Source organism: Spinacia oleracea, chromosome 3 (assembly GCF_020520425.1).
Source record: "Spinacia oleracea cultivar Varoflay chromosome 3, BTI_SOV_V1, whole genome shotgun sequence".
NCBI classification, from domain to species: Eukaryota; Viridiplantae; Streptophyta; class Magnoliopsida; order Caryophyllales; family Amaranthaceae; genus Spinacia; species Spinacia oleracea.
The window spans coordinates 72,603,864-72,614,198 of NC_079489.1; the positions used below are offsets into that span (position 1 = coordinate 72,603,864).

Below are 10,335 nucleotides of genomic sequence, written 5' to 3' on the forward strand. Positions count from 1 at the left end.
TGCCTCCCACGGAGATTTTCAAGACGGACTTTGAAGTCAAAGCTTCAAGATGAAGTCGGGCCATACTAGATCACAAATATCTTATGCATGTTTTAAGTTATTTATTGTTTTAAATATGTCTTAAAATACATGAGATCAAAAGCTTGATTATGTTGCATGATTAAGGATTTTAGTTCACTTAAAATCTAACCAACATAGTAAGAGCCTTAAGTTCCAAACTTAAAAATTGAGTTAAAAGGTGCCATGCCAAAATAAACACTTGCTTGGATATCCTTTACATCAATCTAGTAATAGTTTTCGCTCAGCGAGGTGTTACTTATTGGTCCTAAAGGGGCAAGGTACACAAATAATTGTGAGTACATGTTAGTTTTGGTGAAACTCAACGATATAAGTAAGGAGTCCTTTTATGTCGTGGCAAATTCGATAGGTTTACCTAATAAGTTCTTAGACGTACCTATCAACCAAGAATAGTTTCTAGACTATTAGCAAAAGGCTTTTGCTTACCTAAGATGTTCTAGGATTAAGTCGACAAACTGTGCTTAGTTCTTCAATGATTTTAGGATCTTGGAATCATTTTATTCACACCTGCCGGAACACATAATTTGAATAAAATGCTTAATAAACATTGAATTATGCATGTATGCTAGAATTTAAGTTTATTAAGAGAAACTGTGAATGGTTATTTATTTGTTTATTCTTTTCAATTGTGGTTTTTAATATGGCAAACAACAATTCATTCAACATTCGATCAATTCTCGAAAAGGAGAAGTTGAACGGGAAAAACTTCCTTGACTGGCAAAGGAACTTGCAAATAGTTCTTATGCAGGAAGAAAAGGAGTATGTCCTAGATGAGGCGATGCCCGAAGCTGCAGGCGACGGGGTCATTTAGGCAGCCCTCAATCGTTGGATTGATGCCAACAAGGATGTGAAATGTCTAATGCTCGCCACCATGAGTGCGGATCTGCAGAAAACGTTCATCAACTCAGATGCTTTCACAATCATCAGTGAGTTGAAGAACATGTTCCAAGATCTGGCTCGAGTCGAAAGATTCGAGACTCATAGGCAAATTCTTGAGACCAAGCTTAAGAAAGGCGAGCCCGTAAGTCCACATGTTCTCAAAATGATTGGACTCATTGAGAATATGAGTCGGCTGGATCAGCAATTTTCTCAGGAAATGGCTATAGACACCATCCTCCATTCTCTTCATAGCGGGTATGATCAGTTCAAACTGAACTACAGTATGAATAGTCTGGACAAAACGCTCACTGAGCTTCACGGTATGCTGAAGACCGCTGAAAAGACGCTCAAAAGTGATAAGCAGGATGTCCTTATGGTGCGTGGGGGCAAGTTCAAGAAATCTGGAAAGAAGAGGAATGCTAAGAAAGGTGGCAACAAAGCCAGCCCAACTAAGCAAACTGGCGCCAAATCTGCAAAGAGAAAGGTCAGTCAACCCACTTCTGAATCCGAATGCTTCTACTGCAAGAAGAAGGGGCATTGGAAGAGAGATTGCTTGAAGCTAAAGGAAGATCAGAAGAACGGAACAGTCGTTCCATCTTCAGGTATTTTCGTTATAGACTGTATACTTGCTAATTCAACTTCTTGGGTATTAGATACAGGTTGTGGCTCACACTTATGTTCCAATCCACAGGGACTAAGAAGAAGTAGAAAGTTAAGCAAGGGTGAAGTCGACCTACGAGTGGGAAATGGAGCACGGATTGCTGCATTAGCTGTAGGAACTTACTATTTGTCGTTGCCCTCCGGGCTAGTTTTGAAACTGGAAGAATGTTTCCATGTTCCAAGTCTCACTAAAAACATCATTTCAGTTTCTTGCTTAGATGCTAAGGGATTTTCCTTTTTAATAAAAGACAATAGTTGTTCGTTTTATTTTAAAGAGATGTTTTATGGATCTGCTAGATTAGTCAATGGACTTTATTTATTAGATCACGACAAACAAGTATATAACATAAATACCAAAAAGACCAAAAAGGATGATTCAGATCTCACCTATCTGTGGCATTGTCGATTAGGCCATATAAACTTGAAACGCTTAGAAAGACTTCAAAGAGAAGGAATTCTAGAACCATTTGACTTAGAGGATTATGGTAAATGCGAATCATGTTTACTTGGCAAAATGACAAAGCAACCTTTCTCTAAAGTTGGAGAAAGAGCAAATGAACTATTGGGTTTAATCCATACAGATGTATGTGGACCAATGAGTACAAATGCTAGAGGTGGTTTCAGCTACTTTATCACTTTCACTGATGACTTCAGTAGGTATGGTTATGTCTACCTAATGAAGCATAAGTCTGAATCCTTTGACAAATTCAAGGAATTTCAGAGTGAAGTAGAGAATCAATTAGGCAAGAAGATTAAGGCACTGCGGTCTGATAGAGGCGGTGAATATCTGAGCTATGAATTTGATGACCATCTGAAAGAATGTGGAATTCTATCAGAATTGACTCCTCCTGGAACACCACAATGGAACGGTGTGTCAGAACGGAGGAACAGAACCTTGCTAGACATGGTCAGGTCAATGATGGGTCAGGCCGAACTTCCATTAGAATTTTGGGGACATGCACTAAATACAGCTGCACTCACTATAAATAGAGCTCCGTCTAAAGCTGTCGAAAAGACTCCATACGAATTATGGTTTGGAAAGCCTCCAAATGTGTCTTTTCTTAAGATTTGGGAATGTGAAGTATACGTCAAACGATTAATTTCAGACAAACTTCATCCAAAATCTGACAAATGTATCCTTGTGGGCTATCCAAAGGAAACAAAGGGGTATTACTTCTACAATACATCTGAGAACAAAGTGTTTGTTGCTCGAGATGGTGTCTTTTTGGAGAAGGATCACATTTCCAAAATGACAAGTGGGAGAAAAGTAGACCTCGAAGAAATTCGAGTCGAACAACAAACTCTAGAGAATGCTCAAGATGACATTCAGGATGAAACTCAGAGATCTTTAGAAGAATCTGGTGAGAATCATGGTCAATCTAGAAATGTTACCCCGCGTAGATCGCAAAGATATAGATCTCAACCGGAAAGGTACTTAGGTATTTTGACGAACGAGAGCTATGACGTTGTATTACTTGAAAGTGATGAACCTGCGACTTACAAGCAAGCTATGACGAGCCCTAGCTCCAAGCAATGGCAAGAAGCCATGCAATCTGAATTAGACTCCATGTCTGAAAACCAAGTATGGAATTTGGTCGATTTTCCAGATGGCTACCAAGCCATTGGAAGCAAATGGGTTTTCAAACTGAAAAAGGACAAGGATGGGAAACTTGAAGTTTTCAAAGCTAGATTGGTTGCAAAAGGTTACAGGCAAGTCCACGGTGTGGATTACGATGAAACCTTTTCACCAGTTGCAATGCTAAAGTCTATTCGAATAATGTTAGCAATCGCTGCATATTACGATTACGAAATATGGCAGATGGATGTCAAAACTGCTTTCTTAAACGGCGTTTTAACAGAAACTGTGTTTATGACACAGCCTGAAGGTTTTGAGGATCCAAAGAATGCTAAAAAGGTATGCAAGCTAAAGAAGTCAATCTACGGATTGAAGCAGGCATCCAGGAGCTGGAATATACGTTTTGATGAAGCAGTCAGTGACTTTGGTTTCATCAAGAACGCGGACGAATCTTGTGTATACAAGAAGGTCAGTGGGAGCAAAATTGCTTTCCTAGTATTATATGTCGACGACATATTGCTTATCGGAAATGACATTCCTATGTTGAACTCTGTCAAGATTTGGCTTGGGAAATGTTTTTCGATGAAGGATCTAGGAGAAGCACAGTACATATTGGGCATCAAGATTTACAGAGATAGATCTAAAAAGATGATTGGACTTAGTCAAAGCACTTATATCAATAAGGTGCTTGATAGGTTCAAGATGGCGGACTCCAAGCGAGGCTACCTACCCATGTCTCATGGAATGACTCTAAGCAAGACTCAGTGCCCAAAAACACTTGATGAGCGTAGACGAATGAATGGGATTCCATATGCATCATTGATTGGTTCAATAATGTATGCTATGATATGTACACGCCCGGATGTTGCGTACGCACTCAGTGCTACGAGCAGATACCAGTCAGACCCAGGAGAGGCGCATTGGACTGCTGCCAAGAATATTCTGAAGTACCTGAAAAGGCGCAAAGATGACTTCCTGGTCTATGGTGGAGATGATGAATTAATTGTTAAAGGCTATACGGACGCAAGTTTCCAAACCGACAAAGATGATTTCAGATCACAGTCTGGGTTTGTCTTCTGCCTCAACGGAGGAGCAGTAAGCTGGAAAAGTGCTAAGCAAAGCACCATTGCGGATTCTACAACTGAAGCGGAGTACATTGCTGCACATGAAGCAGCAAAGGAAGCTATATGGCTAAGGAAGTTCATAGGAGAACTTGGTGTAGTCCCCTCCATTAAAGGACCAATAGCCCTGTATTGTGATAATAACGGAGCTATTGCACAGGCAAAAGAGCCTAGACACCACCAGAGAGTCAAGCATGTACTTCGTAGATTTCACCTTCTACGAGAGTTCGTTGAAAGAAAAGAAGTCGAGATAAGCAAAATTGGAACTGATGACAACATATCAGATCCATTAACTAAACCTCTGCCGCAGGCGAAGCACAACTCGCACACTGCAGCTATGGGAATCAAGCATATTGGAGAATGGCTTTGATGTCTCTGTTTAATGTTTTAAAGTTTTAGAGTTTAAATCTTTGTAAAACATTATTGGTTAATCATTCACAATAAATGAAAAGAATTCATTTTTCCATTTAATTTGTGGTTTATTAAATGATGAGTCCCTTCAATTTGACGATATATTCAAGATAGACTGTCAGGACCAGTCCTGTGACTAAGAAATGTCTATCAAGTGAACTTGAATGTCAAAGGTTGAAAATGGTCCCTAATCGGAGTTTTCTATAAAATTGGACGCATAGAAAACGTTAGACGATTAGAATGCAAGATGACTAGTAGTTCTGTTTCTTGAACTATGTGGACATGGCAATGTCATAATCATTTGCATAGATACTTACTTTGGGAAGACTAGTATCGGACGAGACCTATGAAACTTTACTCTAAGAGATGAAAGTCTGTCATAAGTAAATTTCATTAAATTATTAGACACTAAATCCTCAATACCTGAGTGATTTGAAGATTACTTGTTTGAGAACTGGTTGCTTTGACGTTGACCAACCGTCGCACCGTAAAAGGAGGCTATAAAGGCAACGCTCAGGTAATCACCTATCAAACGAAGTCTAATCTCAAGATCGCAAGATTGGGATTGTCCTCCCATAAATCGGGATGAGATGCTTAAAAGTTGTACAAGGCCACTCGGAGAGCTAGAAACTGTGAAATGCATGGCCGTGCTCGGATGAATCATAGGCTATGATTATCTGTTTATTTGATCAGTTGAACTCTGAAACCGAGGAACACCTCTGGACATAATAAGGATGACAACTCTTACCTTATGTTCAAGAGCAAGCATCGAGCGACAAAGGAATTAGGAAATGCACACTTGTCCCTAAGGACAAGTGGGAGACTGAAGGAAATAATGCCCTTGGTCCAAGTATGCATTCTATGTTAAGTCTAATAAATGCGGTTCAGTATTAATTAACAAGTTAATAATTCAGTGAGATCAAGTGAGCTGAATGCCTAGCTAGAGGCCGCTTTAGTTCAAGTGGAATTAATGATATTAATCCACAGCTTACTCTTGACTGAACCCGTAGGGTCACACAAATAGTACGTAAACGGATCAAGTATTTAATAGCATTAAATACTCCATCTATGAATATTCGGAACCGACGGATCTTGGTTTCAGTGGGAGCTAAGATCGTCACAGGCAAGGAATGAATACTCCGGAAACGATGATATTGCCGGAAACGGAAATATGGATCGTATCGGAAATATAAATATTATCCAAGTCGTAGATGTTGCCGGAAACGGAAACATGGTACGTGTCGGAAAATATTATCGGAAATGGAAATATTGCCAGAATCGGAAATATTGCCGGAAACGGAAATATTGTCAGAATCGGAAATATTACCGGAATCGGAAAATAATTCCGGAAACGGAAATATTAAATATTTGTTCGAAACGGAAATTAATTCCGGAATCGGAAATATTAAATATTGTTCGTATCGGAAATGAATTCCGGAATCGGAAAATTTAATCGGAAGCGCATCGTACGAATAAGCATCGGACGAGGCCTGCCGGACGAGGCCCAGCACGAAGCCAGGCCATCGCCCAGCAAGCCAAGCGCGCCGCACAAACAGCCACGCCAGGCCCAGCGCAAGGCCAGGCCCAGCAGGCTGTCTTGGTAAGTTTTTTTTATAGTTACCTTTTTTGTTGTTGTAGTTACTCTATAAATGTTATAGTTACCTTTATATTAGTCTTTCTTTTTTAGAGGAACTATATTTTTGACAAGGTTACTATTTGTTTAAAACAGTAACTATGTTTTTAAAATAGTTACTATCGTTATAAAATAGTTACTATATGATTCCAAAGGTTACTATATGTTGGTAATGGTTACTATATGATTTTAATGGTTCCTATATGATTCTAATAGTTACTATATGATTTTAATAGTTACTATATGATTTTAATGGTTACTATATGATTTTAATAGTTACTATATGATTTTTAACCAACTGGTAATAGTTACTATATGATTTTAATAGTTACTATATGATTTTAATTCTTACTATATGTTGGTAATAGTTACTATATGATTTCAAAGGTTACTATATGTTGATAATACCTACTATATGTTTTGTACAGTGTTCTTCATTGGAAAAACTACTGAAAAATATGGATAACATTCATCATGAAGATATTAAAAGCTTCAAATTTATCCCGGTCGGTGGTAATTGGAAGCGAGGTGCTTATGACAAAGACTGTTGTGTCTATTTGATGATGTTAATGATGGTTTTTCATGGTGTTGAAACGGTACAAGATGGTGTTGGGATTTTTGACTTTGATCCCTTGGCAGATGTAAGTTTTTGTGTTAAAAATAATTAATGTTATTCATATTTTTCTTTTCATTCTTTATAGTTATTGTTTTGTTATCATAGTTACTGTTTTTATTCTAATAGTTACTGTTCAAATATTTGCAGGAAGATTTCAGGAAGTTTCTCAGGGCTTGTATTTGTGGCACCATTGTGTTGTCAGATTTGAATTGTTACAGAGATGAATATCTGAAACGAATGGTTGCATTCAGGAAATACAGGAAACAAGATGTTTTGGATGCCCTAATTAAACAAAGGGAAGAGTTGACGCAGAAATACATCAATGATGCTTCAAAAATTGAAATTGTTGCAAGAAATAGTTCAGCAAGGAAATCCAAACATGTTGAAACAAAAGATGAAGCTGAGACAGATGTCAATGTTGAAGGGAAAGGACGTGGCAAAGGCGGGAGACGCACCCGAGGAGGCAGACGCGGGAAGGCACGTGGACGAGGTGCTTCACGTGGTTAATAATTATTGCTGAAAAAACAATTTAATTTTTTGTGTTTGTATGTAGTCGAATTACTACTTAGAATGTAAAATTAATTCTAAGTTTGATATAGTTACTCTCAATGATTTTTAATTGTTTGATATATGAGAGTAATTATAACTTTTGCAGTATTTGTGTCATATTGTTCAATTTACTTATTTTAAATATAGTTTCTATTTGAATGAAATAGTTACCTTTCTTCAAATATAGTTACTCTTATAAATTTGTAAGTCATATGATTGCATAACGAAAGTTACTATATTATCAAAATAGTAACTATATTGTATATAGAGTTACTATATGTAAAGAAGGGTGACCACTAAATGTGAAGAATTGGTATATATAAAAAGTGAATAATTTTGTGTATAAATTCAAATAGTTACTATCTTACAGATATAGTTATCTTTAATAAGATACAATTACTCTCTTTTTTATGGTATTTTATTTTGGAAAATTTGGTAATATTAATCCAACCTTTGACCGATTTTCTTTTATAAATCCCACCTACGACATATTTTTTAATAATCCCACCTATACCACCCAACGACTTTTATTGGGCCTAAAACGTCATAAACCTATTGTAGGCGATAATATGTCCCTACGTGGAAGTACTCTCCCTCGATATATTCAGTCATCATCATCAAATCATCACCATCTCGATGATTTTTTTCACCGGTTATCGGTCACTTAAGCCCAATAAAAGTCGTTGGGTAGTAAAGGTGGGATTATTAAAAAATATGTCGTAGGTGGGATTAATAAAAGAAAACCAGCCAAAGGTTGGATTAATATTACAAAATTTTCCTTTTATTTTTGAGTAACATATAGTTACTATAAGTCATTTTGATTGCATAAAAAACGTTACTATATTTTTTTAGAATAGTAACTATATTGTTCTAAGAGTTACTATATTTTTTAAATAGTAACTATAGTTTATAAAAAGTTACTATATTGTAAAAAAAGTAAGTATATTTTATAAAGAGTTACTATATTATCAGAAGAGTAACTATATTGTATTAAGAGATACTATATTGTCAAAATAGTAACTATTTTATAACGAGTTACTATAAATAAAAATTGTGTGTTTATAAAGAGTTACTATACTGAATGTATAGTAACTATGTATTGTAAAGGAGAACTATAGTATAAACACTCAATAAATTTGTTTAAAAATGTTGAAGTAACTGTATATGATAATAAAACAAGAACATCACTAAAATAATTGTTCTTTAGGTGTAAATAATTGAATATTGGGTGTCTTGGATCCAAATTCTTTGTGTTTCTTTTTTCCTTTCTTTGATGGCTGCTTGTAATTGTCATATTGACCCTTTATTCTCTTCTTACTCTTTCCTTTAGTATTAGCACGATCAGGATCAAGCACAATTGTTATTTCAGAATTAGTTGATTCCCCGTCTTGTGTTTCTCGTTGTGCTTCAGCTTTTGCCTTTTCTTGTTCTGCTATCTTTGCAGCTTCTTCTTTTGCCTTCCTTTCTTCTTCCTTTTTTATGATTTCATCAACTGCTTTATTATCCATTTTAAACTTCTCCTCGATAAATTTTCTGGCCTTTGCTATCTTATGCCCTTTCAAAATTAAGTTATAGTATCTGTGGTATAGAGTTTAAGTGTTAAGTAAAATATCAACTGTAATTGTAAATATATGAAAATGAACTAATGTATATTGAAAAAATTACCTTCTGATCATATGTAATCTCCAACCAGTAAAATTGTTGATTTCACCTTTCTCCCTTTTTATTGTATCAACCCTTTCCCATATCTGTTTCTTTGCATATCTAGTCCATCTTGTTGTTATGTAACGATCTGGAATTGTATTGATTGAATGTAAATGCAATATTCTTAAACAATGGAAGCACAACCATCCAGATTCTTCAAAGTTTTTGCATGTGCAAGTGACGGTTGAATCTTCCATTTTGTATTGAACTTCTTGCCTTGATCCTGTTAGATTATTTACATATAATGTAATATTATTCAAAAGAACATCTACTCTAAATATTAAATAAAGATTTATAGTTTTTTTTTACCTGTTATTCCTTCTATCCACACTTCAAAAAACACTGTTCTTCCTGAAGGAAATAATGCCCTTGGTCCAAGTATGCATTCTATGTTAAGTCTAATAAATGCGGTTCAGTATTAATTAACAAGTTAATAATTCAGTGAGATCAAGTGAGCTGAATGCCTAGCTAGAGGCCGCTTTAGTTCAAGTGGAATTAATGATATTAATCCACAGCTTACTCTTGACTGAACCCGTAGGGTCACACAAATAGTACGTAAACGGATCAAGTATTTAATAGCATTAAATACTCCATCTATGAATATTCGGAACCGACGGATCTTGGTTTCAGTGGGAGCTAAGATCGTCACAGGCAAGGAATGAATACTCCGGAAACGATGATATTGCCGGAAACGGAAATATGGATCGTATCGGAAATATAAATATTATCCAAGTCGTAGATGTTGCCGGAAACGGAAACATGGTACGTGTCGGAAAATATTATCGGAAATGGAAATATTGCCAGAATCGGAAATATTGCCGGAAACGGAAATATTGTCAGAATCGGAAATATTACCGGAATCGGAAAATAATTCCGGAAACGGAAATATTAAATATTTGTTCGAAACGGAAATTAATTCCGGAATCGGAAATATTAAATATTGTTCGTATCGGAAATGAATTCCGGAATCGGAAAATTTAATCGGAAGCGCATCGTACGAATAAGCATCGGACGAGGCCTGCCGGACGAGGCCCAGCACGAAGCCAGGCCATCGCCCAGCAAGCCAAGCGCGCCGCACAAACAGCCACGCCAGGCCCAGCGCAAGGCC

At 36.6% G+C, this 10,335-nt stretch overlaps 2 protein-coding genes across 2 annotated transcripts; one reads left to right on the forward strand and one right to left on the reverse strand.

The window, feature by feature from the left end:
- Positions 1–6,807: 6,807 nt before the first annotated feature.
- LOC130469110 (uncharacterized) lies at positions 6,808–7,620 on the forward strand. Its single transcript, XM_056838086.1, has 2 exons — positions 6,808–6,999; positions 7,122–7,620. The coding sequence occupies exons 1-2, from the start codon at positions 6,817–6,819 to the stop codon at positions 7,479–7,481; spliced, it is 543 nt and encodes a 180-aa protein (XP_056694064.1). The 5' UTR covers positions 6,808–6,816; the 3' UTR covers positions 7,482–7,620.
- Positions 7,621–8,710: 1,090 nt separating this feature from the next.
- LOC130469772 (protein FAR1-RELATED SEQUENCE 1-like) lies at positions 8,711–9,573 on the reverse strand. The gene is made up of 3 exons (XM_056839238.1): positions 9,537–9,573; positions 9,189–9,450; positions 8,711–9,101 (listed from the first exon to the last, which is right to left on the reverse strand). Exons 2-3 carry the CDS (start codon positions 9,422–9,424, stop codon positions 8,711–8,713), a joined length of 627 nt encoding a protein of 208 aa, XP_056695216.1. The 5' UTR covers positions 9,425–9,450; positions 9,537–9,573.
- Between the last annotated feature and the right edge of the window lie 762 nt (positions 9,574–10,335).

Bases quoted from the DNA above. Each gene is read 5' to 3' on its own strand.
- LOC130469110 (XM_056838086.1), top strand. From the start codon at position 6,817: ATGGATAACATTCATCATGAAGATATTAAAAGCTTCAAATTTATCCCG. The intron at 7,000-7,121 runs GTAAGTTTTTGT...AAATATTTGCAG, and splicing joins ACTTTGATCCCTTGGCAGAT to GAAGATTTCAGGAAGTTTCT.
- LOC130469772 (XM_056839238.1), bottom strand. From the start codon at position 9,424: ATGGAAGATTCAACCGTCACTTGCACATGCAAAAACTTTGAAGAATCT. The intron at 9,102-9,188 runs GTAATTTTTTCA...TCTATACCACAG, and splicing joins AGATTACATATGATCAGAAG to ATACTATAACTTAATTTTGA.